Source organism: Lolium perenne, chromosome 6 (genome assembly GCF_019359855.2).
Source record: "Lolium perenne isolate Kyuss_39 chromosome 6, Kyuss_2.0, whole genome shotgun sequence".
Taxonomy (NCBI): Eukaryota; Viridiplantae; Streptophyta; class Magnoliopsida; order Poales; family Poaceae; genus Lolium; species Lolium perenne.
The window spans coordinates 196,129,852-196,157,711 of NC_067249.2; the positions used below are offsets into that span (position 1 = coordinate 196,129,852).

At 43.7% G+C, this 27,860-nt stretch overlaps 2 protein-coding genes across 2 annotated transcripts; both read right to left on the reverse strand.

Moving 5' to 3' along the window:
- Window positions 1–6,121: 6,121 nt before the first annotated feature.
- Window positions 6,122–12,701, reverse strand: LOC127306505 (uncharacterized). Its single transcript, XM_051337148.2, has 12 exons — window positions 12,217–12,701; window positions 10,290–11,537; window positions 9,872–9,982; window positions 9,757–9,789; window positions 8,203–8,371; window positions 7,933–8,114; window positions 7,443–7,579; window positions 7,242–7,337; window positions 6,937–7,006; window positions 6,760–6,834; window positions 6,631–6,676; window positions 6,122–6,456 (listed from the first exon to the last, which is right to left on the reverse strand). Exons 2-12 carry the CDS (start codon window positions 11,511–11,513, stop codon window positions 6,401–6,403), a joined length of 2,199 nt encoding a protein of 732 aa, XP_051193108.1. The 5' UTR covers window positions 11,514–11,537; window positions 12,217–12,701; the 3' UTR covers window positions 6,122–6,400.
- Window positions 12,702–12,893: 192 nt separating this feature from the next.
- LOC127306506 (probable pinoresinol-lariciresinol reductase 3) lies at window positions 12,894–18,144 on the reverse strand. The gene is made up of 5 exons (XM_051337149.1): window positions 17,888–18,144; window positions 17,665–17,799; window positions 14,056–14,293; window positions 13,746–13,949; window positions 12,894–13,133 (listed from the first exon to the last, which is right to left on the reverse strand). The coding sequence occupies exons 1-5, from the start codon at window positions 18,074–18,076 to the stop codon at window positions 12,973–12,975; spliced, it is 927 nt and encodes a 308-aa protein (XP_051193109.1). The 5' UTR covers window positions 18,077–18,144; the 3' UTR covers window positions 12,894–12,972.
- Window positions 18,145–27,860: the final 9,716 nt, after the last annotated feature.

The following is a 27,860-nucleotide window of genomic DNA, read 5'->3' on the forward strand; positions in this document are numbered from 1 at the left end:
GCGAGCTTTCTCCTTAGACCTTTGTACAGGCGGCATAGAGGTACCCCTTTGTGACACTTGGTAAAAACATGTGCATTGTGATGATCCGGTAGTCCAAGCTAATTAGGACAAGGTGCGGGCACTATTAGTACACTATGCATGAGGCTTGCAACTTATAAGATATAATTTACATGATACATATGCTTTATTACTACCGTTGACAAAATTGTTTCATGTTTTCAAAATCAAAGCTCTAGCACAAATATAGCAATCGATGCTTTTCCTCTATGGAGGACCATTCTTTTACTTTCAATGTTGAGTCAGTTCACCTATTTCTCTCCACCTCAAGAAGCAAACACTTGTGTGAACTGTGCATTGATTCCTACATACTTGCTTATTGCACTTATTATATTACTCTATGTTGACAATATCCATGAGATATACACGTTATGAGTTGAAAGCAACCGCTGAAACTTAATCTTCCTTTGTGTTGCTTCAATGCCTTTACTTTGAATTATTGCTTTATGAGTTAACTCTTATGCAAGACTTATTGATGCTTGTCTTGAAGTGCTATTCATGAAAAGTCTTTGCTTTATGATTCACTTGTTTACTCATGTCATATACATTGTTTTGATCGCTGCATTCACTACATATGCTTTACAAATAGTATGATCAAGGTTATGATGGCATGTCACTCCGGAAATTATACGTGTTATCGTTTTACCTTTCTGGGACGAGCAGAACTAAGCTTGGGGATGCTGATACGTCTCCGACGTATCGATAATTTCTTATGTTCCATGCCACATTATTGATGTTATCTACATGTTTTATGCACACTTTATGTCATATTCGTGCATTTTCTGGAACTAACCTATTAACAAGATGCCGAAGTGCCGATTCTTTGTTTCTGCTGTTTTTGGTTTCAGAAATCCTAGTAACGAAATATTCTCGGAATTGGACGAAATCAACGCCCGGGGTCCTATTTTGCCACGAAGCTTCCGAAGTCCGAAGAGGAGACGAAGAGGGGCCACGAGGGGCCACACCCTAGGGCAGCGGCCCCCCTTGGCCGCGCGCCCCTGTGGTGGGGGGCCCCCGTGCCGCCTCTGGCCCGGCCCTGCCGCCTCCAAAGAGCCTCCGTCGCGAAACCCCCCCTACCGAGAGCCACGATACGGAAAACCTTCCAGAGACGCCGCCGCCGCCGATCCCATCTCGGGGGATCCGGAGATCGCCTCCGGCACCCTGCCGGAGAGGGGATTCATCTCCCGGAGGACTCTACGCCGCCATGGTCGCCTCCGGTGTGATGTGTGAGTAGTCTACCCCCTGGACTATGGGTCCATAGCAGTAGCTAGATGGTTGTCTTCTCCCCATTGTGCTATCATTGTCGGATCTTGTGAGCTGCCTAACATGATCAAGATCATCTATCTGTAATTCTATATGTTGCGTTTGTTGGGATCCGATGAATAGAGAATACTTGTTATGTTGATTATCAAAGTTATATCTATGTGTTGTTTATGATCTTGCATGCTCTCCGTTACTAGTAGATGCTCTGGCCAAGTAGATGCTTGTAACTCCAAGAGGGAGTATTTATGCTCGATAGTGGGTTCATGCTGCATTGACACACAGGACGATGTGAGAAAGTTCTAAGGTTGTGTTGTGTTGTTGCCACTAGGGATAAAACATTGATGCTATGTCTAAGGATGTAGTTGTTGATTACATTACGCACCATACTTAATGCAATTGTACATTTGCTTTGCAACTTAATACCTGGAGGGGTTCGGATGATAACTTTGAAGGTGGACTTTTTAGGCATAGATGCAGTTGGATGGCGGTCTATGTACTTTATCGTAATGCCCAATTAAATCTCACTATACTCATCATGATATGTATGTGCATGGTCATGCCCTCTTTATTTGTCAATTGCCCAACTGTAATTTGTTCACCCAACATGCTGTTTATCTTATGGGAGAGACACCTCTAGTGAACTGTGGACCCCGGTCCAATTCTCTTTACTGAAATACAATCTACTGCAATACTTGTTCTACTGTTTTCTGCAAACAATCATCTTCCACACAATACGGTTAATCCTTTGTTACAGCAAGCCGGTGAGATTGACAACCTCACTGTTTCGTTGGGGCAAAGTACTTTGGTTGTGTTGTGCAGGTTCCACGTTGGCGCCGGAATCCCTGGTGTTGCGCCGCACTACATCCCGCCGCCATCAACCTTCAACGTGCTTCTTGGCTCCTACTGGTTCGATAACCTTGGTTTCATACTGAGGGAAACTTGCCGCTGTACGCATCATACCTTCCTCTTGGGGTTCCCAACGGACGCGTGTTGAACGCGTATCAGCAAGCGCCTAACCACATCCCAGATCTCCTCCTCAGTGAACGCTAACTCAAGCTCGGAGAGGTCCTCTGAGTGGGTGCCCAGAAAATCCAAGTCCAACGAGTGTAGACGGTCCACCGATGTGCCAAGCAGGCCCTCAAAGTGTGTAAAGGTCGCTTCAGCCATGGCCGCATGGTCAGAGACAACCGCGCCATCCACCTGCATGGCCCTCAATGGAATACCATAAAACCTATTTGGATGCGCATGGTATTCGTTTGCAGAATCAAACGACCAATGGAATTCTAAAGCCTGTTTGGATGCGCATTGTGTGGAATTGAATGTTTTTTAAACTTTGAACAATATAAACATTTGTAATATGAATGAAATATACACATATATATTAGAATGATATTTATTTTTTACATAATAACATATCAAAAGACCCGAGCGTCGACGGGTGGCCCGGCGGCGGGTGGCGGCGGGCGGTGGCAGGTGGCGGGTGGCCCAGCGGTGGTGGGTGGCGGCGGGCGATGGCGGTGGGCGGAGGCGGGCGGCGGCGAGCGGTGGTGGGTGGCGGCGGCGGCAACGGTGGGCGGCGGGTGGCCCAACGGTGGCGGGCGATGGTGGGTGGCGACGGCGGCGGCGGTGGGCGGCGGCGATGAGCGGTGGTGGGTGGCGGCGGGTGGCGGATGGCCCAGCGGCGGCGGACGGTGGCGGTGGGCGGCGGCGGGTGGCCGAGCCAATTCCGAGCCAATTCAGAGGTTGGCGGGGCAGAAAATTACACTAGCAGGGCTGGACCTCGGAATTGGCCTCCGAATTCCACGGCCCAATTCCAAGCGCAACCAAACAGCCGAATTGGCCTTTTTGAACCTCAATTCCAATTCCGAGCCTCAATTCCGTGCAACCAAACACTGCCTAATAGAATTATTCTACAGTATCGCCCATGGACCGTGGTCCGCAGGACTCTCAGAACTGAATTTAGCTGCGACCCATTTCAAAAACACAAATTATGTGCGTTTTATTCTATTTCGATTAAGTCGTCGATACAAAAATTAGTGATTTTTAGCATGTGTCCGTTTGGATCGGAGTTTGCCAAGCAGCCCAACACATTCCTTTTAAATAAAAGTTTTTATCGATACAAATAACTTACATAGTGATGAAATTAAATAAAACAGATTAGACATCAAACTCTAGCTAACTAGGACATCCGCTGCCATGACCGCCTACTCCTCCTAGTTGTCTACCAGGCCGACAAAGACCGGAGACACCCAAGCCAATGGCCGGCCAGTACAGAGCCAGCTGTGGCGCCGACACCAACGATGTTGGTGCGGGATGAGGTGGTGGCGGCAGCGTAGGCGCAGGAGGAGGAGGAGGTGGCGGCACATGCCTAGGTACGCCTAGGCGTGATTGGAGGAGTCATCGGCCTCCCTTGAACCAGCGCACACTCCTTTAGTTGGATGGTGAGGTCGTCCCACTAGGCGAGTTGGTCATGTTTGCGCGTGGAAGACAAGGCGGCGCCAATAACGCGGCGCGGAAAGTTGCAGCACCGTCGGCCACTACTATGGCGCGCAGAAGGCGAAGCGGGCACAGTCACTAGCAGGCGGGGCCGCCGGAGAATACCGTGGACAAGTGCGCTCGCCATGCCGTGTCCACGCTGACGCATTTCGAGCCTAAATTTTGGCCGCGAGTAAGCCAACACTAGTTAGTTCGTATCTAGTCGTTGGTCTGAGGTTTTTCCTATTTCTTGTCCGCACGGACACAAAAGGGCATTTTATGCCCGTTTGTGTCAAGCGGTTGGAGATGCCCTTATGAGGCGGTAGTAATTCACGAAGATTGATTTATTTTCTGCGAAAAATCTAGCGATTTATTAATAATCATCGATAGCATAGCAGTACAAATAGACCTAAAAGTAATAAAAAATTACAAGTAGGTCTTTGTACCAAGGCGCCCCACTGTCCTCGCCCCTTTATCACCGGAGCGGCAACCGTCAACCGTCGTCAAAGATGACAACAGTAGATCAAAAGAGACTGACCTGAAACTACACCAATGAATACGAAAACCGACCAAATCCCAGGAGATCCACCGCGCACACGACTCCACATGTCCTCTGCCGATGCAAGACACGCCACCGGAGCGAGGATAGGGTGTCGAGAACCTTATTCTGACTTCAGAAGGTAGCCGCCACCTCATCATCCCGAAAAAGACACTGAAACAATCAAACAAAGAACGAAAACCTCACGCTAGTAAGAGGCACTGGTCCGCCACACCTCCAAGGATCCAAGGCCACTGGAGGCAGAGCTGACCGGCGGCGTCACCTGTGAGAGGACGGAACCCTAGATGGGTTTTGATGGACGTCTCCCGATCGACTCCTTCTGAGTCCCGTACGGTACCGGTTGGAATTTTTTTTTCTTTTTTTTTTTCTTCTTCTTGAGATCAGTTTTGATTCGATTGTTTGGATAGCACTGAAAGTTGAAAACACTATAATTACGTCTAGGTTCCATTGTGAGTTTACTTTAGTTCAACGTTTTGATTGGTTAGCCGCATCTGGCTATGAGTCAAATCGTACAGGTTTGCCGATTTTAGCGGTGTTTAGTGCCGTATTTTTGTTGATGTTTGCATTTCCTTCTCCATAGTTTATTTGCAGAACTACTAAAGTGGAACTCCGTTTTCATTTAGGTAGTTGCTTACACTGAGATTGCAACATTTCTGCGGTACATGTCCATCAAGGTGAAAGGACGCAGCCACTGTTCCCCATTTCGGGATGATGTGCTATGTAGGCGCCGACCCCGGTACGTGTCAAAAGAGCAGGCGCTGTGCTGACTACTTATAACTTTGCCGCTCACAAACACACAAGCAAACAAGACAGCACGTAGAAAGAACAAAGTTCCTTTTTTTTTTTTGAGAAACAAGAACAAAGTTCCTGCACCCACAAGACTACAAGAGCAGTCTGACGCCAAGCGAGGCAGGCCCTTTAGGTGGGCCAGATAAGTGGCCCACGGAGGGACAATGGCTCTTGTTTCGTATGGACTCAGAATGTAATTTGGGGAGATGGTAATTATGTACTCTGTCTGGACAATATGGCCTCTGGCTAATATGGTTGGCACCGTGGCACGGCTGAAGGGGGAACAATGGTTAGCAGCATTTGTATAGTCCACTATTAGTTAAAATCTACGGGTTGGCAGTTTTAGCAATGTTTACTGCTTTTTTGTTGTTGTTGTTGCAACGGATTTATGTCTCATTTCTTTGTCAAGAGTTTATTTGGAGGACTACTGAAAATGGAACTTGATTTTTTCATTTTGGTACTAGTTAGTTACACAAACATTGCGACGTTTCTGCTTTACACGCCCATCAAGGTGAAAGGATGCAGCCATCGTTCCCCATTTCGAGTGATGTGCTAGGTGCCGAACCCTAGTAAAAAGAGGCGCTCTGCTGCCCAATTTTGCCGCTGGCAAACACACAAACACAGAATAAATCTGAATGTTTTGTGTTCCTTGTTGTATCCAGGAGGATGTATTATCTGAGTGTTGTGTTAATGAGTGAATGAGCCTTTGAACTTCTAAACAGAAGAACAATCATCAGCACTACGTGACAAGTTCCCTACAAGTTCATCTAGACCCACCGAAGCTCTCTTCATCCAAGCCAAAAACAAAGGATAGGAGAAAAACAATGGAGTATATTCACTGAACAACCATGTTTTTTACGAGAGCATACTGAACGACCATGTTTGGCAAACGAAGTGGCACGTGGGCAAAAATTATCATAAGAAATTGCACATAACCACAAAACACAATCTCTCTGACCGTATGTTCGAAGGTTAGAATGAGATGTTCCCAGCGCCTGTGAAAGAGCTTATTTCATGTACTTTTAAAATCCAGTAACAATGTACAAATGCATCATCCCGTTGGTCGAGTCCAACGGCCAAATGCACAAAAGCGTCTGTAACACAGACTAACTGCACAACACACTCATTTCACCCCTGCTTTGTTCAGCAGACTTATTCTCTGTACATTTCTGTTGCCCCAATCCAAAAGACGAAAACCAGCTCCATGATCAAAAAAGCAACTGCCAGCTGCAGCTGAAATGCTTGCGGGTATGGGAGTCATGAAACACCTGGCAGGCTCTTCCGGTGGATGCTCATGAACTTGGCAATAAATTCTGCACAAGAGAAGGCAACAATTAACTTTTGGGGTTATCTGTAGTCTATAGATCCAATGGACAATCGACTCGCCGAAATACAACGGCAGGCCATGGTTTTGGGCTGTTTTAGATTAGAAGATAACATCTGACGAAGACGATGCAGATGGTGGGGGCAAAGGAGTGGCAAAATACCTTCCAGTTTCAGCAGTGCACTTGCACCAGCCGGCAACCTCTTGTCCTGAAATCATTATTTCCGTACATGGTTATCATGGCTCACTGGGGAAGTGCATGCAAACCAGAAATATGGTAGATCAAACTCACATAGTAGCCATGCCAATAATAAACTTCCCTCTTTATGGTAGCATGAATTCCCTTCAGGAACAGCTCTACCATTTTCTGCAGGGTAAAAAATCAAAGAATGGAGTTTAATTGTACGGTTATGTCCTTAAGGTTAAATCTGTATCTCATCAATATTTCCATTTTTTTTGCATAAATTACCTGGAGAATAAGTTTAGGGGGTACGAATTCAACCAAGAGCTTTTGGAGCTTGCCTCGTACCAAAAACAACCTACATGATGTGTTTATCTGTTATACAAATAGAGCTGTGAATGTAATCACATAGGTCAATATCATTTTTCCTGTGTTAGGCAGCATTGATTCACTCAATGAGATCAAAAGCTGCTGCAATTTATAAAGTGAACAACTGGAGGTCAAAAAAGTATAGAGATCACAGTTTCACAATAAATGAGAAGTCGGTAAGGACAATGAAAAACATTCATGTCTTCTGGCTCCAAATGCCTGACCTTTTTGGAGAAGGGTCATCTAAAATATCTGCTGCAAGTTCCTGAAGAACATTCTCCCATCCTAGTGGTATAGCTTGTCCATCAATGAAGGGGTAACTGGTAAATGGAAGGGAGATAAAAATATATAGCAGATATTAGAACCATAATGCATATAAATCCAAAGGAAACGAGAACATTTCATAACAAGTACTGAGACAATACTTGTTGCTTTTGCATGCCTCCAGAGCCAATATCGCCTCCCTCATGTTCTGCCTAGATTGAGTTGCAATGGTAGCAGCAAAACTTGCATGAAGATCAAAATTCTCTCTTTTTGATATGTAAGTAAGAATCTCCACAATCTGGATTTTTTTATTTGTCAGTCGGTGGTTGTAACTAATGAATTTGAGTATAATGTACAAAAGAAAAGGAAGTTTGTCCCTTTTCATGTTATGAACTTGTCCTGCTAATGTTGAGCTGAAAGTACAATTTTAGTTGTTCTCGGAAGAAAGAAAAATACAAATACAGTGTTAATGATGTTGAATGCCATATTCGTGCTTTTGAATTTGGAACTAAGCTAGTCGATACTTGTCCTATAATCGCTGGAAGTCTGTGAAATTACACGTATACATCACATACTTGTTCTGCAATCTGCATACTCATTCAAACCCCAATGAAAATGAAAACAATAAAATAAAATTGGAAGATAGCTCACCTCACGTGCATTGGGCATATCAATGCTAATAATCTTGGAACGGCTGATAATGGAATCAAGAAGATTGGGCTCATCTTTGCAAGTCATTATTATCTTGCATGCATCAGAGGAGGAGTCAATTATCCATTTTATCAAACGTTGATTATTCTCACTAACTTTGTCAACATCATAGAGAACAATTACTGGAATCAACAAAAAAAAAATCATGTTAGGGAGATCCCAACAGAAACAGGATTTCAAAAAACAACAAATCAAAGGATGTAAGTATACCTTTGAAGTTCTTTCTCGGAGCTATCGCCGCGGTTTTATGCTTATTTGGTATTTCATTCGCCAGAGCTGTCAAAGCATATCTAGCATTCTTGGATTGATACCTCATATCGAGTTCGACATGGTGATCACTTGATGATAACGGGACAAGGATGGGCACAGATGCAGACCCCTGCCAAACACAGGGAAACAAGTGCTGGCTTAAAATTCCTATAACATAAGTGGTGTTTTTTTAAATATTTATAATGATGAAAACATTTTTCCCATCAACCAATGGATGTAACATATTATTAAGTTAATAAAAAGCAAGTGCAAAATGGTATGCAATGAGTACGTGTTTAGACAAATTCATGTTTCTACCCGGCTCCAACTCAAAAGTTGTTGTGACAGAAATGATGGTTCGAAATTTTATTTTTCTAACTACAGCGAAGAAAACAAATAACTAACCCTCCACAGTAGTAGTGTTATATAAGGTTACCGTTTTACCAATAAGTTATCTGTGAAGCAATTAGATTTTGGCCGAATAGTTGCAGTGGTCCTGGTAAATTATTTACTATCCTTCTGCTAAAATGATGAGCTAGCAACCCACAAGGAACTAAGGCCCAGTTCTTTTAGAGCTTCTAGATGGCTTAGGGGTGAGGAACAGCCTAAGCCCAAAAGAACTGGATTTTAAGCCGTAGTGGGGGGCAGCCGGCTTTGGCCATTTGTGTGTAGTGGGGAAAAGCTGGGGTACCCCAGCTTCCCGCAGCTTCCCGCACTCCAGCGAAACGTTTTCCCCTCATGCCCCCGTAGTAGGTAGACTCCAATCGTACTTCTTCTGGCGATAGAAAAAGGAACGCGGCCTGCAGCCGACGCCCCGACCGCCGCCGCCCGCCCGCCACCCCGGCCGCCGCCAGCCGCCCGCTCGCCTCCCGTCCACCGTCGCCTGCCGCCCCATCTCAGGCCGCGTCCCCCGCCGCCTGCTGCACCATCGAGCGGAGCTCGAGCTCGGCAGCCCCATGCCTTTCCTTGCCCTGCATCCATTCCATGCCAGCCAGATCGAGCAGAGCTACCGGCCCTGCCGTGGAGCACCTCGTCCTCCCGTGATGCTAAGGCCGGGACCTGCCGCGCGTGTGCATCTCCGACCTGATTGCAGCCACGAACTGAATCATTGTTGATTCTGTGATTCAGTTTGTTGTTGTCCAGCTACACGAGATCTATTATCCATCCAAGAGTATTTTAGAATTTTCGCCATACCACTCACGGAATAAGCTGAGAAGGCACCAGCCGAAAAGAACTGGACAGAGTTTTGCGTGGAGCTTTTTTTCACGGCCGTTTATTTTGGCAGCTCAAGGTGGAGCAGTTTCTGCACAAGCTGAAGCTAAAAAGAACTGGGCCTAAGTAAAGCTACCTCTTTTTCCTTAACCAAAAACAGAAACTGTTTCCGTTGCTTTTTACCGAGTAGTATGATTACTTTATGCAAACTACAGGTTGCAATCCGCATGAATGCTGCATCAAAATGAATTCAAGTTGAGGGATATTAAGGCATTAAGGCAATCACAAATGGGAATAGCTTACCGGGCCAGTGCAACTCTTCAAATCGTGAGATACCTGGAAAAGCAACAAGAAGTACTTAATGCGATATGTAATGGGTAGTAACATGGCTTTCAATTTTCACTGCACAAGTTTGTACATTTAGAGACGAATCGCCGAAGATCTCTGTGAGTATGGCTCTGCACAACGACCTCTTTCCTGATCCCGGAGGCCCTTTGAGAATAATATGAGGGCAAAAATCAGGGGAAACCTGCCACAACAGAAAACCAGCATTCAGAAGACTAGAGAACTAAGTTTGAGCTACTGGAACAATCATGTATAGAACAGCATAGCCATGCAACTGCCAAGAAGATCCATACAGATTAGCATTTTACAACTAATTTAACTGCAAGGTTGAATGGAGTAACATTTATTGAAGTCTTGATGAAATTTTTGCAAGGTACTTTGTTTGAGAAGTTAACCAAGATAATTCTTGTTTAATTACAAGGTTGCGGCAAGAATAAGAAATCTATGATCAATAAAACTCGTGTAGTCAGGAAAGAGGTCGAAGGTGTTACCAATTGTTTAAGCTGTTGAATTTGCTCCCTGTGACAAGTAAATCCACTCAAAGTTCGTGGACGGTATTTATCCGCCCAGAAAAGTCTTATCTTCTCTACGACGATTGCCTTTTGAATGAAAGTTGATTCGGATTCATCAACTGCTTTGCTGTTCGGTGATCTTGGTTTACGGCATAACTTTCCAGTCATACAGGGAAGCCAAGCATCATTTTGCGCCTTCTGCATGTTGGAGGTGAATTTCATGACACCTCCAACTAGTTTCCCAGTGAAATCACTGAACTTTCCACTGTCCCCACTAAATCTGTCAGCATGGCTACTCAAAGTGGTGGTGCGGCTAATTTGGGAATGCCGACCAGTAGCATAGCTGGTGTTTGTAGTTTTTCGTGAAAGACCAGTCCGGACTGAAACAAACTGTGACGTCCTGACCAAATTACTGCTATTTGACTGAGTAACAGCACCGTCATTATCAGCATCAACATGTGAATCAGAGGTAAATGATTCGTCGATATTATTATGCTTTACGGATGTTTTCTCAAGAGGAGCCCTACAATCACGGGAAAAGAAGATGTCACTTGTAGACTCTGTGCTTGTACATATATACTCATTTTTCCTAGAATTCGGCGAATTGCCATTGGTGATCAATTTATTGATCTCTTGTGAATAGTTTTCTGTATGTGAATCTGCTTTCATAAAATCAGTTGAGTCTCTTTCTGCCTGTTTTGAGACAGGGGTGCCATGGAAAGCAGGAACTCTAGAAGGATGTTCCTTCTCTTGTGCTCGTAGTTTCGGTGTAGAAATTGACCGACGGGAAATCTTCTCCTTGATTGATGAACGGCTAAATCTATCCATAGAAGACCGAACTTTGGGGGGCGTTCGGTTGCTCTTCTTGCGTGATTCACTTTTTCCACCAGCGTATGGGGAAGTTTGGTGCCTTTGTTCTGTGAGCCTGGGAGGAGTACGGTTGTTTCTCATATTTGAAGTTTTCTCATCAGGATGCTCTTTTCCACGGTTTGGGGATGTGTTTTGCCTTCTAGCACCAACTTGGGGATTCCGACCAGGATCTTTAGTGAACCGAGTCCTCTGTGATTTCAATATTGCATCATTCCAAGGGCTTTCATGCCACTCAGTTTCTGTGTCTGAAGGTTCATAGCCACTTCTATGCTGTGTGGAAGCATCGTTGCGAGACTGCCGATTGTGCATTGGGTTGCTCTGTGCTGCTAGCATGCTTGATCACTCAAATTTAAGTTTCTGTGGTCAAGAAAAATTGCATTATTGTGATAAACAAAATAAATCACTAGAACATTTGTTGAGTTACTGAGAAGGACCAAGATTAATTATGGCCTAGCCTGAAGTTCAAACAAATCGAAATTAACTTCTGGCTCATCTTCTATTGCATGAGAATATAGCAATTATGCAACTAAAACAATGATTAGTCATTCTGCTAAATAACTTCGCTTGGCAGCAATCTAGCACAACTTGTACAAGACAACATTAGAATGATAACCAAAAATGTTTTGCAGGTGCAAAGCAAACTCTCTACCATTGTTCCATTCAGATTCAGTAGACCACAGCCAGTTCATTAGTATGACTATATGGACTCCACGTGTTGTTGGTTGTAGTTTTATTGAGGCAATGCCTGCAGTTTCTATTCGGTTGTTGGTTGTTTGCTATGTTGTTTTACAGACTCCAATTTCATAATGAAATAAAAATTCCACATGTTTATTCTCCCATTTGCTTTTTCATGTCATCCATGAACTATTGCACTACTAAATTGCAACAATTGATTTTATTTATACGAAAGATCAAAGAAACTGTATGAGGTCAGAGAAAATCGCATTAGTTGCAATTTTCAAGCAAATTAAATGTGTAGCACGAATTATGAAATAATTAACTAAACGGATCCAAGATAAATCGGTAAAATTATTACCTGAAGGACCTAGAGCAGTATGGTCTTCTTGCAACATCAACAGTTAGAGGCTCAAAGGGAGGAGAAGAGTAAGAGTTATAAAGAGACATATAAGTGGAAAGGGCAATAAATACATATTTTGCTTGGCTGTCTTGTCATTCTTGTCCTCTTCTTCCAGTCCAACAAGGAGAGAAGAAACCAAAGCAGAAAAGAGAAAGCAGCCACACTTCTCCATTTCCAAGGCTGCGAGTTCTAAGAACAATCATCTATTCCTAGGAACACTAAAAATATACCTAAAGGGAGCCAAGATTTGTAGGACCCAACCACTATATAATATTGTATTATGACTCAGATAATGCTGATTATGATCCCTACTGGCTACTGAAATAACTATATTGCTGGATACACAATACATGTATACAGCACAGCAAAATAATACTCCGTACGTCGGATTCAAAGAACATTACCACAGGACAAAAGTTGTTGCTTTGCAAGCTTAGCTACAAGGATCAGAAACAAATGGGCTAAGAGCCAGTTAATTAACAGATAGGACAGAAAAAACAAACATGCGACAAGCTTCATAAATTTACTGAGCACGCAAAACTCGATACATAAACATCAGTACTCAGTACTCACTTTTTTAAGAAAACAGAGAAGAATGAGACCACTTAATTAAATTTGAATTAACCGAGCACAAGTAACTGAAACTTATTCATTGAAACGCCATTTGAAACGAATGATGTTATTTATGAGCAACATACAGATCAATCCAACATTCTAAACTAGTGTATCCAAATATTCATTCACTGTGATATACTTTACACTAGGATACAGTTGAGTTCCTTCAGTTCTCGAGTCAATTTCAAAATGTGTGTGGTCACCCTTAACAAAAGCTGAATAGATAAATATCAAATCCATTTTCAAGGGAAACGGTGCATCTGCAGATGAAAAATAGATAATGAGATACATGACAAATGCAATATGAGAACCAGAAAAGGCTTATTAACATTTTGTTTCCTATTTCATCAACTCCATTCTATTCACAAAGTACTTCTAGCATAGAAGCATAGTTCCACTTACTGGTGCATATGTATTTGCAACTTCATGTGACGGTTCGGAATAACACAAGGTTGTCGCAGATTTATCTAAATTTGGATGTATGTAGACACTATTCAGTGTATAGATACATCCGAATTCAGACAAATCTCCAACATCCTTTTCAGGACAGAGGGAGTATAAGAATCTCATATCGGGAAAGAATCGATTAGATCAAAAGTTGTAACCATGGTTCTGTTTTCTAATCTAACTAAAAGAACGAAGCTGTATCCTTCCATTTACAGCCCATGATATCAAGAAAGTGCACCAGAACCTTCCTCAAAGTTGGATTTGATTACACCTGGTACTAGGCTGGTGGTTACTAAAACAGGAAATGACAACCTAATATGGGACAAACAACCCTAGTCCCTGGCAGCAGCGCACATACAAAAGAAACTGAAACAATTGTACTAATAAATCATCAAAACCATTAATCCAGAGCACTTTTAACTTACCATGGATGTTTTTAAGCAGTTGCTCTTCTGTTATATGTATCTTCTTTAGGTGTTTGTTGATTTTTGTCTCCCAGAGGCCAACCAATTCATTCAGTGAGTAGACATTTCCCGGAGGTCTCAGATACATAGACTTATTCATTGTTCTCGGGTCGTCTATGGTACACACTGTAAATTTAGCTACATCACTCTCTTCAACAAAGATACCTGCAGAGACAAGTTTCTTCCTTGAGGGAAAAAACAAGAAAATGGGAGAATTTTTTCACTTTTTAGGTACCAAACAGCAGACTAAAGAGAAGTAATATTACCAGACCTTTAGTATTTCCTCCACCAAATATCATAACTTCATCTCTTGGAGGAGCATGTAGACCCGGCTGCACCAGTGAAGGAAGCAAATAGCGCATGAGGAAGTTGCAGTACACGTATGTGTGAGGAATATCTTCACTCTCAATTAAACGACGGATTTCAGCTTTCTTCTCATAGAAACCATGGTCCATGTCACAAATTTGTATCTTTGTGTGATCAACTCCAAATTCTGCCGGGATAAATCTCTGCATGAATTCACCGCAAGGTCAGAAGCTATGCTTCACATTTTGTTTCGTAATACAACATGTGATCACTCAAATGCTTTGATGAATATATTACATTTTTTGCGGGGAAACTTCCAAACTGATTGTCTTTCAAAACCAAATTGTGAAGGAAAGTCTCAGACGGCTAAAATAAAGGACGGAAATTATTTTAAAATATGTTTGGTTAGGATACATTTTTCACTGTGCACTGCAGTGCAACCATTCTGACCTGTTTTGGTTGTGTCTGTGCATATGATGGGGGCCTTTGCAGATTTTTCAAGAAAAATTTAGTCCAATCCCCCTCTACCTCCATTCAACGCCTATTATGCCATTTCTGCTGAGTCCATGCTGTTGGTTAATCTAACAGTTTAGCAGATCGAGTCAAAACAGAACGAAAGAAAAGGGAATGGGCCATGAACCAACCTTTGTACCCCTCACCCGTACGTAACAAAACGCCCTGATAGGGGGCGCCCGAACCACCTAATGGTTCTGGCGCCTGCTGCATGCGCATATTAAAAGGGGGTAGTCAAGCAGTTAGCAACCTACCTGTTAGTTCTAAGCTCAGCCACTCCCCTAAATCTCCTAAGATCTGCACCGATCGCAGTCCGCGCACAAGCAACGGGAAGGCTGGAACATCAACATATTGTCCCAGGACAGTGCAGGTAAAGGCCGGTGGGCATCCACACCATCACCAGATCGACTACTTTGTCTACTTCGAACGGCTCAAACCTGCCTCAAGCAGGTAACGATGGCATCATCAGCACTATGTAATGATCAATTACCTCTCTATGTTTACGATAATTGGGTGTTCTAGATTTCTACCATGCATGATCTTGTGATACTTATTTTTCTTATCCCTTAAGTCAAGAAGATTGTAAGAAAATATAGACATGATGTAACTATTTTTTACATGACGTAGAAAAATACGGCATAAATACGCAAATTTTTGTACACATTTTGGCCTACATTTTGCCTAAACCTGCAACAAGTATTTAGGGCCTGAGGGAGTAGTTTTTACATTGGTGTGACTCATGCATTGTGTTTTTTATGTCAATTTTTCCAGTTGTGAGTCAATATGAACGTAATTATTTGTATTCAAAAATAAATTCTAAATGTAGCAACCTAGGGGTGTAAAATAACATATTATGCACCATGGGTACTGAATAGCATGTCCGGTTCACAAGGCATTGAATGATAGGCAAGATTTCCACACTCAGCTAGGAACTATGCAGAAAAATGTGTATACTATGCAGAAAATGGTATACTATGCAGAAAAATATGTTGACAACATTAAAGAAAAATACGCAAAAACGATTAAGAAAGGAGCAGTAAGAGCCACGGGTATCCTCCAACTTATTCATACTAACATATCTAGGCCCCTTAATGTCAAGTCTGTAGATGGTTTTGATTTATTCATCGACTTTAGAACCGACTTTTCCTGATATGGGTATAATTAGCCTCTACGTGAAAAATTGAAAGCTTTGGAAAAATTCAAATTGTTCAAACCCGAAGTTGGGGACCAACTGAACGCAAAAATAAAACAGTCTGATCACAGAGATTATGGTAGGCATGCTCCTTGCAGGCAATTCCAAGACCTTTTGCTAAGTTTTTAGCTTAGAATGGAATTGTTGCCCAGTTTTCAATGCCTATTAAACCTTAGCAAAATGGTGGCTGGGTATCGAAACCGCACCCTTGCAGATATGGTGTGAAGTGTGTTGCAAGTTTACCTGTAATCCTATGGATGTAAGCTTTTAAAACAGCTGCACATTATAAATCTCGCTCCAACTAAGTCATCACCAAACACACCTTACGAGATGTGGATGGGAAAGAAGCCGAGTTTGAATTATTTACGTGTGTGGGGTTGTCCTGTTGAGGCTTGAGTTTTCAATCCACAGAAATTAGATCCAAAAACAGTTAGTTGTTTCTTCATTGGATACCCTCATATGGGAAATGGATATCACTGTTGTTCAAGTCACACCACCAAATTTGTCGAGACCCGGCAAGCGGTATTTTTTGAGGATAATGAAATCAACGAAATACAGAATATCGATCTTGAGGAGAAGCAGATGTGTGCTCCATCCCCAACTATCCAAGAGATCGTTCTGGGAGAGTAACAACTCATGTTGGCCCTGAATCTTACAGATTAAGTCCTCAACCTAATGGTGATCCTAAAACTAATGATAATGAAAATTCAGAAACTAAAGAGGACCCCCGATTAGATAATCAAGATGATCCACGAAATAGTGATGTTCCTTCACCACCTCCTATCGTGAGAAGACCACCAAAGATGATTATATCACCTACATGAGTGGGGATGTAAATGATATAGAAAAGGTGGAGGATCCAACCTCATATAAAAAAGGCATTAAAAGTACAAATTCATCCAAATGGCCACATTTTTTACGAAGTCATGGAAGAGAAGCTAAAATGTATGGGCACAAGTGATGTTTGGGACTTTGTAAAAAATTCCCAATTGTGCTAAAACAATAGGCTGCAAATGCATACACAAAACCAAGTATGACTCCAAAGGGAAGGTTCAAGGCAAGGCTTGTGGCGACATCACACAGAGTGAAGGAATCGATTACAATGAAACCTTCTCTCATGTGTCATCCAAAGATTCCTTTAGGATCGGCATGGCTCTAGTAGGTCATTTTGACATAGGTTGCATCAAATCAATTTAAGACAACATTTCTAAATGAGATGTTTACATGACTAAGCCGAAAGGTTTTGTTATGGAAGGGTATGAACATTTGGCATGTCATCTGAAGAAATCCATCTATAGCTTGAATTAAGCTTCATACCACCTCAAGTTTGACAAGATTATTAGAACTTTTGGTTTTACGGAAATATGTTGTGGACAAGCGCATTTATATCAAGTTTAAGGGCAGTAGGTTCACAATCTTAGTCTTGTATATGGATGGCATATTGTTGGCCTGCTGCGATCATGTTGTCCCAAGATAGTATAGATGGAGACCGGAGCGCATCAGCACCACCAGATCGGCTACTTCGTCTACTTCGACTACGGCTCAACCCCGCCTCACACAGGCAACAATGGCATCATCAGAGTTACGTAATGATAAATTACCCCTCAGTGTTTATGATAATTGGGCGTTCTTGATTGCTACAATGCATGATCTCGTGTTACTTATGATGTCCTAAATCTAACACGTGCTACCAACTCTCAATAAATTGATTTGAAGGATTTTTTTTCCTTCACGCGATTGTGAGACTCAGATAGGAGAAGTACCACTAGATTAGTAGGTTAGCCCAACTAATTACATACGCATAAAATATTTCCCAAAATGAAAATACGAAATGGACATGCATTAGGCAGCTGGACTTGCGATTTTTACCTTAACGCACGCAGCTTCCTTTATAGCCCGAATCAGAGGCCTCTGCTCGAGCGCGTGCTTAGTCGGCACCGCGCAGATGACCACATCCACCTGCCGCACAGCCTCTAGCAAGCTCGGGTAATCTTCCAGAGCCCCCTGAATCACCGGAAGACACTGGCAAGTCGATCGAGCAGAACGGAGGACATGGCACAGGCGGATCACTCGAAATCACGGGGGCGTTTACCTTGAGGAGCATCGCGCCGGCGGCGGCGAGCGGCTTGAGGGGAGCGGAGTCGGGGAGGGCGAAGTGGTGGGGGCGGACGAGCGCGAAGGTGGGGTGGCCGAAGGCGATGCTCGCGCGCACGAGGCTGCCGCCGAGGCGGCCGGTGGCGCCGACCACCAGCACCCTGCTCCTGCTCGCCTCCTCGGACATCGCCGCCGCTCGACGAGCTGAAGGATGGGGGAAGAAACTGGGAGATGGGCCGTGGCCTTTCAGCCGCCGTTGGTTGGCTGACATGTAATCAGACGGCTTGAAACGGCTCGAGTGGGATTGACTTGATCAGATTTACTCTTTCCAAAGAGCATGGTCCAACAGTTAGTATAGAATTTACAATGTGCATTTTGTGCAGATACATGCTCCATTTTGGCAGTTAAATTTGCACACATCCTCTAGAATATGCAGCCACTTAATTTACTTTATACATTTGAAATCTTCCACATTGAAGCAATGCTTTAAATAGAGGAAATTGCACAAACCACTCACTATTGCTGTTTATATTGCACAAATCACTCACTTTTCATGTCTTTTGCAGAAAACACCAACTTTACATGTAGTTGGTTGCACAGAGGTCCAAATCAAGGATTAGAGTTGTTAACCGCAAATCTGACAGCCAGAGCCCCCACAGTGAGTGATGATGTGGCATCCACATGTCATCAACTATTCTTTTTTAAAACCTTAAAAATTATGAAAATTCCAATAAATGGAAAAATATAAACTAACAAATCTAGGAAAGTTTGAAATAATTTAAAATATTTATCACTTTTTGTGAGATATGGCCAAAACTTGGGTTCAAACTTTTCAAAAAGTTCTGAAAAATTTCTAGTATTTGAAACAATATGACATAAGTAATCTCGAAAAGTTTGACATAATTTAAAGCCATCAAGTACTTGCCATCTTGAACTTATCACCCCTCTAGCCATCATACTGCTCGATTTATATTGTTTCGTTTATTTGAAAATTTTCAAACTTTTAAAAATTCTTGAAAAAACTAGTTTATGATACTCGGGTGCCACATCATTACTGGCCGTGGATCCATCCGTCAGATTTGACGTTAACTAGCCTAATCTCAGATTTAGACCTCTGTGCAACCAACTACACGTAAAGTTGGTGTTTTCTGCAAAAGACATGAAGAGTGAGTAGTTTGTGCAACAGAGACAGCAAAAGTGAGTGGTTTGTGTAATTTCCTCGCTTTAAATAGCATGTTATAGTGTCCTAAGAGCATGTCTAACAGACCCCTTAAAACACCCAACTCCGTAAAATAACCGCCGAAATACGGGGTAGGGCTCTACCCGGCCATCTAGCAGACCCTGTAAATCAGCCCCGCGTCTCGAATTTTTACAGCTTTCGCGATTTGCCTCGCCGGAATCCGGCTAAATTCCGACGAGCTGCTGCCGGGACGGGGCGGTGCGGCCGGTAGCGAGGCGGCGCGAGCACGGCCGGGGACCGGCGGCGCGAGCACATCCGGGAGCAGGGCGGCACGAGCACGGCCGAGCGGGGCTGGCGAGCACGGCCGAAGCACGGCCGGGCGGGCCGGGAGCGCCGCCGTGCCGACGCGAGCACGGCCGGCGGCGCGAGCACGGCCGGGAGCGAGGCAGGGCTGAGCGAGCGCCGCCTAGGCCGGGGCAGCGGTCGGGAGCGGGCGGGCGAGGCCGGGGCCGGGGCGGGGCGAGGCGAGGGCGGCCGGGGGCAGCGCAGCCATGGCCGGGGCGGGGAGTGATACGTCTCCGACGTATCGATAATTTCTTATGTTCCATGCCACATTATTGATGATATCTACATGTTTTATGCATACTTTATGTCATATTTATGCATTTTCCGACACTAACCTATTAAAAAGATGCCGAATAGCCAGTTGCTATTTTCTCATTGCTTTTGGTTTCAGAAATCCTAGTAAGGAAATATTCTCGGAATTGGACGAAATCAACGCCCAGGGGCCTATTTTGCCACGAAGCTTCCAGAAGACCGAAGATGATACGAAGTGGGGCCACGAGGTGGCCAGACGCTAGGGCGGCGCGGCCCAGCCCTTGGCCGCGCCGGCCTAGTGTGTGGGCCCCTCGCGTCGCCCCCTGACCTGCCCTTTCGCCTACATATAGCCTTCGTCGCGAAACCCCCAGTACCGAGAGCCACGATACGGAAAACCTTCCAGAGACGCCGCCGCCGCCAATCCCATCTCGTGGATTCAGAGATCGCCTCCGGCACCCTGCCGGAGAGGGGATTCATCTCCCGGAGGACTCTACACCGCCATGGTCGCCTCCGGAGTGATGAGTGAGTAGTTCACCCCTGGACTATGGGTCCATAGCAGTAGCTAGATGGTTGTCTTCTCCTCATTATGCTTCATTGTCGGGTCTTGTGAGCTGCCTAACATGATCAAGATCATCTATCTGTAATGCTATATGTTGTGTTTGTTGGGATCCGATGGATAGAGAATAATATGTTATGTTGATTATCAATCTATCATTATGTGTTGTTTATGATCTTGCATGCTCTCCGTTATTAGTAGAGGCTCTGGCCAAGTTTTTACTCTTAACTCCAAGAGGGAGTATTTGTGCTCGATAGTGGGTTCATGCCTCCATTAAATGCAGGACGATGTAAATTTCTAAGGTTGTGGATGTGCTGTTGCCACTAGGGATAAAACATTGATGCTATGTCCGAGGATGTAGTTATTGATTACATTACGCACCATACTTAATGCAATTGTCTGTTGTTTGCAACTTAATACTGGAAGGGGTTCAGATGATAACCTGAAGGTGGACTTTTTAGGCATAGATGCATGCTGGATAGCGGTCTATGTACTTTGTCGTAATGCCCAATTAAATCTCACAATACTCATCATATCATGTATGTGCATTGTCATACCCTCTCTATTTGTCAATTGCCCAACTGTAATTTGTTCACCCAACATGCTATTTATCTTATGGGAGAGACACCACTAGTGAACTGTGGACCCCGGTCCATTCTTTTAATCGAATACAATCTACTGCAATACTTGTTCTACTGTTCTCTGCAAACAATCATCATCCACACTATACATCTAATCATTTGTTACAGCAAGCCGGTGAGATTGACAACCTCACTGTTTCGTTGGGGCAAAGTGTAGGATAACGTTGCATAGAAAACAAAAAATTTCCTACTGCGAACACGCAATCCAAGCCAAGATGCAATCTAGAAGACGGTAGCAACGAGGGGTTTATCGAGTCTCACCCTTGAAGAGATTCCAAAGCCTACAAGAGGAGGCTCTTGTTGCTGCGGTAGACGTTCACTTGCCGCTTGCAAAAGCGCGTAGAAGATCTTGATCACGATCCCTCCGGCGCCACGAACGGGCAGCACCTCCGTACTCGGTCACACGTTCGGTTGTTGATGAAGACGACGTCCACCTCCCGTTCCAGCGGGCAGCGGAAGTAGTAGCTCCTCTTGAATCCGACAGCACGATGGCGTGGTGTCGGTGGTGGTGGAGAACTCCGGCGGAGCTTCGCTAAAGCACACGGGAGCTATGGAGGAGAGGGGGCGGCTAGGGTTTGGGAGGGGGTGGCCGGCCACTTGAGGGGTGCGGCCAGCTTGTGGTCTTCAGGTGGCCGGCCCCCTCCCCTTGTCCCTCATTATATAGGTGGAAGCCCCAAGGGTTGGACTACAAGTCTCCGAATAAGACCCGAACCCAAAACCTTCCATATGATAGGGAAACCTACCCAAGGTGGGAATCCCACTTGGGGTGGGATTCCCCCCTTCCATATGGGGGGGTGGCCGGCCCCCATAGGGGGAGTCCACTTGGGACTCCTCCCCCACTAGGGTTGGCCGGCCATGGAGGTGGAGTCCCACCCGGACTCCACCATCCATGGTGGTTTGTTCCCGACTTTTCTAGAAACATCCAAAGAAACATCCCCAACAATTTAATTAACAAAAAAATAAATCCAATATATTAAAATTATTATACGGACCATTCCGGAACTCCTCGTGATGTCCGGGATCTCATCCGGGACTCCGAACAAATATTCGAACTCCATTCCATATTCAAGTTCTACCATTTCAACATCCAACTTTAAGTGTGTCACCCTACGGTTCGCGAACTATGCGGACATGGTTGAGTACTCACTCCGACCAATAACCAATAGCGGGATCTGTAGATCCATAATGGCTCCCACATATTCAACGATGACTTTAGTGATCGAATGAACCATTCACATACAATACCAATTCCCTTTGTCACGCGATATTTTACTTGTCCGAGGTTTGATCTTCGGTATCACTCTATACCTTGTTCAACCTCGTCTCCTGACAAGTACTCTTTACTCGTACCGTGGTATGTGGTCTCTTATGAACTTATTCATATGCTTGCAAGACATTAGACGACATTCCACCGAGAGGGCCCAGAGTATATCTATCCGTCATCGGGATGGACAAATCCCACTGTTGATCCATATGCCTCAACTCATACTTTCCGAATACTTAATCCCACCTTTATAACCACCCATTTACGCAGTGGCGTTTGGTGTAATCAAAGTACCTTTCCGGTATAAGTGATTTACATGATCTCATGGTCATAAGGACTAGGTAACTATGTATCGAAAGCTTATAGCAAATAACTTAATGACGAGATCTTATGCTACGCTTAATTGGGTGTGTCCATTACATCATTCATATAATGATATAACCTCGTTATTAATAACATCCAATGTTCATGATTATGAAACTAATCATTCATTAATCAACAAGCTAGTTTAAGAGGCATACTAGGGACTTCTTGTTGTCTACATATCACACATGTACTAATGTTTCGGTTAATACAATTATAGCATGATATATAAACATTTATCATAAACATAAAGATATAAATAATAACCACTTTATTATTGCCTCTAGGGCATATCTCCTTCAGTCTCCCACTTGCACTAGAGTCAATAATCTAGATTACATTGTAATATACCTAACACCCATGGCATTCTGGTGTTGGTCATGTTTTGCCCTAGGGAGAGCTTTAGTCAACGGATCCGCTACATTCGGATCGGTGTGTACTTTGCAAATCTTTACTTCTCCATCTTCGATGTACTCGCGAATCGAGTGGTAACGCAGCTTGATATGCTTCAGCCTCTTGTGTGACCTTGGCTCTTGTGCATTGGCGATGGCACCCATGTTATCACAAAGAAATGATTAATGGGTCCAATGCACTAGGAACCACACCGAGCTCTATAATGAACCTCTTCATCCATACCGCTTCGATGAAGCCTCCTGGCCGCTATGTACTCGATTCTCGTTGAAGACTTCACCACCGTGCACCGCTTCGAGCTTGCCCACTACTGCAAGACCATTCAATATAAACACGTACCTGCATTGTGACTTAGAGTCATCAGGATCAGTGTTCCAACTTGCATCGGTGTAACCACTTACAACGAGCTCTTGGTCACCTCCATAACAAAGAAACATATACTTAGTTCTTTTCAAGTACTTCAGGATATTCTTGACCGCTGTCCAGTGTTCCATTCCTGGATCACTTTGATATCTGCTAGTCAAACTAACAGCATGTGCTATATCCGGTCTAGTACATAGCATAGCATACATGATAGATCCTACTGCCGAGGCATAGGGGATATTACTCATCCTTTCTCTTTCTTCTGCCGTAGCCGGTCCTTGAGTCTTACTCAAGACCTTGCCTGGTAACATAGGTAAGAACCCTTTCTTACTTTCGTCCATTCTAAACTTCTTTAGAATCTTGTCCAGATATGTACTCTGTGATAGCCCTATTAGGTGTCTTGATCTATCTCTATAAATCTTGATGCCTAATATATACGATGCTTCACCAAGGTCTTTCATTGAAAAACTATTATTCAAATAACCTTTAACACTGCTTAATAGTTCTATATCATTCCCGATCAATAATATGTCATCTACATATAATATCAGGAATGCTACGTAGCTCCCACTCACTTTCTTGTAAATACATGCCTCTCCATGACACTGTATAAACCCGAAGTCTTTGATCACCTTATCAAAGCGTCGGTTCCAACTTCTTGATGCTTGCTTCAGTCCATAGATTGAACGCTGAAGTTTGCATACTTTGTCAGCATTTTTAGGATCGACAAAACCTTTGGGTTGTACCATATACAACTCTTCCTCAATGTCACCATTAAGGAACGTCGTTTTGACATCCATCTGCCAAATCTCATAATCGAAAAATGCAGCTATTGCTAACAAAATCCTCACAGATTTTAGCTTCGCTACAGGTGAGAAAGTCTCATCGTAGTCAACTCCTTGAATTTGTCGGAAACCCTTTGCGACAAGTCGAGCTTTATAGACAGTAATATTACCATCAGCATCTGTTTTTCTCTTGAAGATCCATTTATTCTCGACAGCCTTTCGGCTATCAGGTAAGTCTACCAAAGTCCATACTTTGTTATCATACATGGATCCCATTTTGGATTTCATGGCTTCTTGCCATTTGTTGGAATCTGGGCTCATCATCGCTTCTTCATACGTCGCAGGGTCCTCATCATTGTTACCACAATCATGACATTTAGACAAGGATCATACCAATCAGGAGTGGCACGTTCCCTTGTCGATCTGCGAGGTTCAGTAGTTTCCTCGTTCGAAGTTTCATGATCATTATCATTAGCTTCCTCTGTTGCCGGTGTAGGCGGTACAAGTACAACTTCCAGATCGCTACTCTGATCAACGAGTATAGATTCATCAATCTCATCGAGTTCTACTTTTCTTCCAGTCACTTCTTTAGTGAGAAATTCTTTCTCAAGAAAGGTTCCGTTCTTAGCAACAAAGATTTTGCCTTCGGATCTGTGATAGAAAGTGTACCCTATAGTTTCCTTAGGGTATCCTATGAAGACGCATTTCTCCGCTTTGGGTTCTAGCTTGTCCGGTTGTAACTTCTTTACATAGGCTTCGCAACCCCAAACTTTAAGGAACGACAGCTTAGGTTTCTTATTAAACCATAATTCATACGGTGTCATTTCTACGGATTTTGATGGTGCTCTATTTAAAGTGAATGCGGCTGTCTCTAATGCATAACTCCATAAAGATAACGGCAAATCAGTAAGAGACATCATAGAATGAACCATATCTAAGAGAGTTCGATTACGACGTTCGAACACACCGTTTCGTTGTGGTGTTCCCGGCGGTGTCAATTGTGAAAGTATTCCGCATTTCTTTAAATGCATGCTAAACTCATAACTCAGATATTCACCTCCACGATCAGATCGTAAAAATTTAATCTTCTTGTTACGTTGATTTTCTACTTCACTTCGGAATTCCTTAAACTTCTCGAAAGTTTCGGATTTATGTTTCATGAAATAGATATACCCATATCTACTCAGATCATTTGTGAAGGTTAGAACATAACGATAACCACCGCGCGATGCTACGCTCATTGGTCCGCACACATCGGTATGTATGATTTCCAATAAGTCAGTAGCTCGCTCCATCATACCAAAAAATGGAGTCTTAGTCATTTTACCCATTAGACATGCTTCACATCTATCAAGTGACTCAAAGTCAAGTGATTCAAATAATCCATCAGTATGGAGTTTCTTCATGTGTTTCACTCCAATATGACCAAGACGACAGTGCCACATATAAGTAGAATTATCATTCAATTTAATTCGCTTAGCATCAACGTTATGTATATGCGTATCACTACTATCGAGATCTAACAGAAATAAGCCATTCTTTTGTGGTGCTCGACCATAAAAGATATTATTCATAAAAATAGAACAACCATTATTCTCAGACTTGAATGAATAACCGTCTTGCATTAAACAAGATCCAGATATAATGTTCATGCTCAACGCAGGTACATAATAACAATTATTTAGGCTTAAAACTAATCCCGAAGGTAGATGTAGAGGAAGTGTGCCGACAGCGATCACATTGACCTTGGATCCGTTTCCAACGCGCATCGTCACTTCATCTTTCAGTAGTTGTTGTTGGAGATATGCCCAAGAGGAAATAATAAAATGGTTATTATAATATCTTTGAGTTTATGATAATGTTTACATACCATGCTATAATTGTATTAACCGAAACATTGATACATGTGTGTTATGTGAACAACAAGGAGTCCCTAGTAAGCCTCTTGTATAACTAGCTTGTTGATTAATAGATGATCATTGTTTCATGATCATGAACATTGGATGTTATTAATAACAAGGTTATGTCATTATGTGAATGATATAATGGACACACCCAATTAAGCGTAGCATAAGATCATGTCATTAAGTTATTTGCTATAAGCTTTCAATACATAGTTACCTAGTCCTTATGACCATGAGATCATATAAATCACTTATACCGGAAAGGTACTTTGATTACATCAAATGCCACTGCGTAAATGGGTGGTTATAAAGGTGGGATTAAGTATCCGGAAAGTATGAGTTGAGGCATATGGATCAACAGTGGGATTTGTCCATCCCGATGACGGATAGATATACTCTAGGCCCTCTCGGTGGAATGTCGTCTAAAGTCTTGCAAGCATATGAATGAGTTCATAAGAGACCACATACCACGGTACGAGTAAAGAGTACTTGTCAGGAGACGAGGTTGAACAAGGTATAGAGTGATACCGATGATCAAACCTCGGACAAGTAAAATATCGCGTGACAAAGGGAATTGGTATCGTATGTGAATGGTTCATTCGATCACTAAAGTCATCGTTGAATATGTGGGAGCCATTATGGATCTCCAGATCCCGCTATTGGTTATTGGTCGGAGAGAAGTCTCAACCATGTCTACATAGTTCGCGAACCGTAGGGTGACACACTTAAGGTTTGATGTCGTTTAAGTAGATATGGATTATGGAATGGAGTTCGAAGTTTTGTTCGGAGTCTCGGATGGGATCCAGGACATCACGAGGAGTTCCGGAATGGTCCGGAGAATAAGATTCATATATAGGAAGTCACTTTCCAAGTTTGGAAATGATCCGGTGAATTTATGGAAGGTGGTTTCTAGAATTATCCGGAAATAAATCACTATGGAAGGAGGAGTCCCGGAGGGACTCCACAAACCCTAACCAGCCAACCAAGTGGGAGGGTGGAGTCCATGGTGGACTCCACCTCCTTGGCCGGCCAAGAAAAGGGGGAAGGGGAGAGTCCCTGTCCCTCTAGGTTTCGTCCATAAGGCAGTTTTTCTGTTGGGGTCTTATTCGAAGACTTTGGGCAAACCCTTGGGGTTCCACCTATATAATGAGGAGGAGAGGGAGGGGGCAGCCCATGGCTTGGATGCACCACCCCTGCCCCCTTGAGGCCGGCGCCCATAGCCCCCTCTCCCCAAACCCTAGCCTCCCCTCCTCCACATACAAACTCCCGCAGCGCATAGGCGAAGCCCTGCCGGAGTTCTCCAACACCACCGCCACCACGCCGTCGTGCTGCCGGGATTCCGAGGAGGATCTACTACTTCCGCTGCCCGCTGGAACGGGGAGAAGGACGTCGTCATCAACACCGAACGTGTGACCGAGTACGGAGGTGCTGCCCGATCGTGGCACCGTGATCAAGATCTTCTACGCGCTTTTGCAAGCGGCAAGTGATCGTCTACCGCAGCAATAAGAGCCTACTCTTATAGGCTTTGGAAATCCTCAAGGGTTAGTCTCGTTCATCCCCTCGTTGCTCCCATCTTCTAGATCGCATCTTGGCTTGGATTGCGTTCTCGTGGTAGGAAATTTTTTGTTTTCTATGCAACGTATCCCAACAGTGGTATCAGAGCCGTGTCTATGCATAGATGGTTGCATGAGTAGAACACAATGGTTTTGCGGGCGTTGATGCTCTTGTTGTCTTTAGTTTGAGTACTTTTCATCTTTGTGGCATAGTGGGATGAAGCGGCCCGGACTAACTTTACATGACCGCGTTCATGAGACTTGTTCCTCGTTCGACATGCAACTTGTATTGCATAAGAGGCTTTGCGGGTGTCTGTCTCTCCTACTATAGTGAAGATTCAATTTACTCTTCTA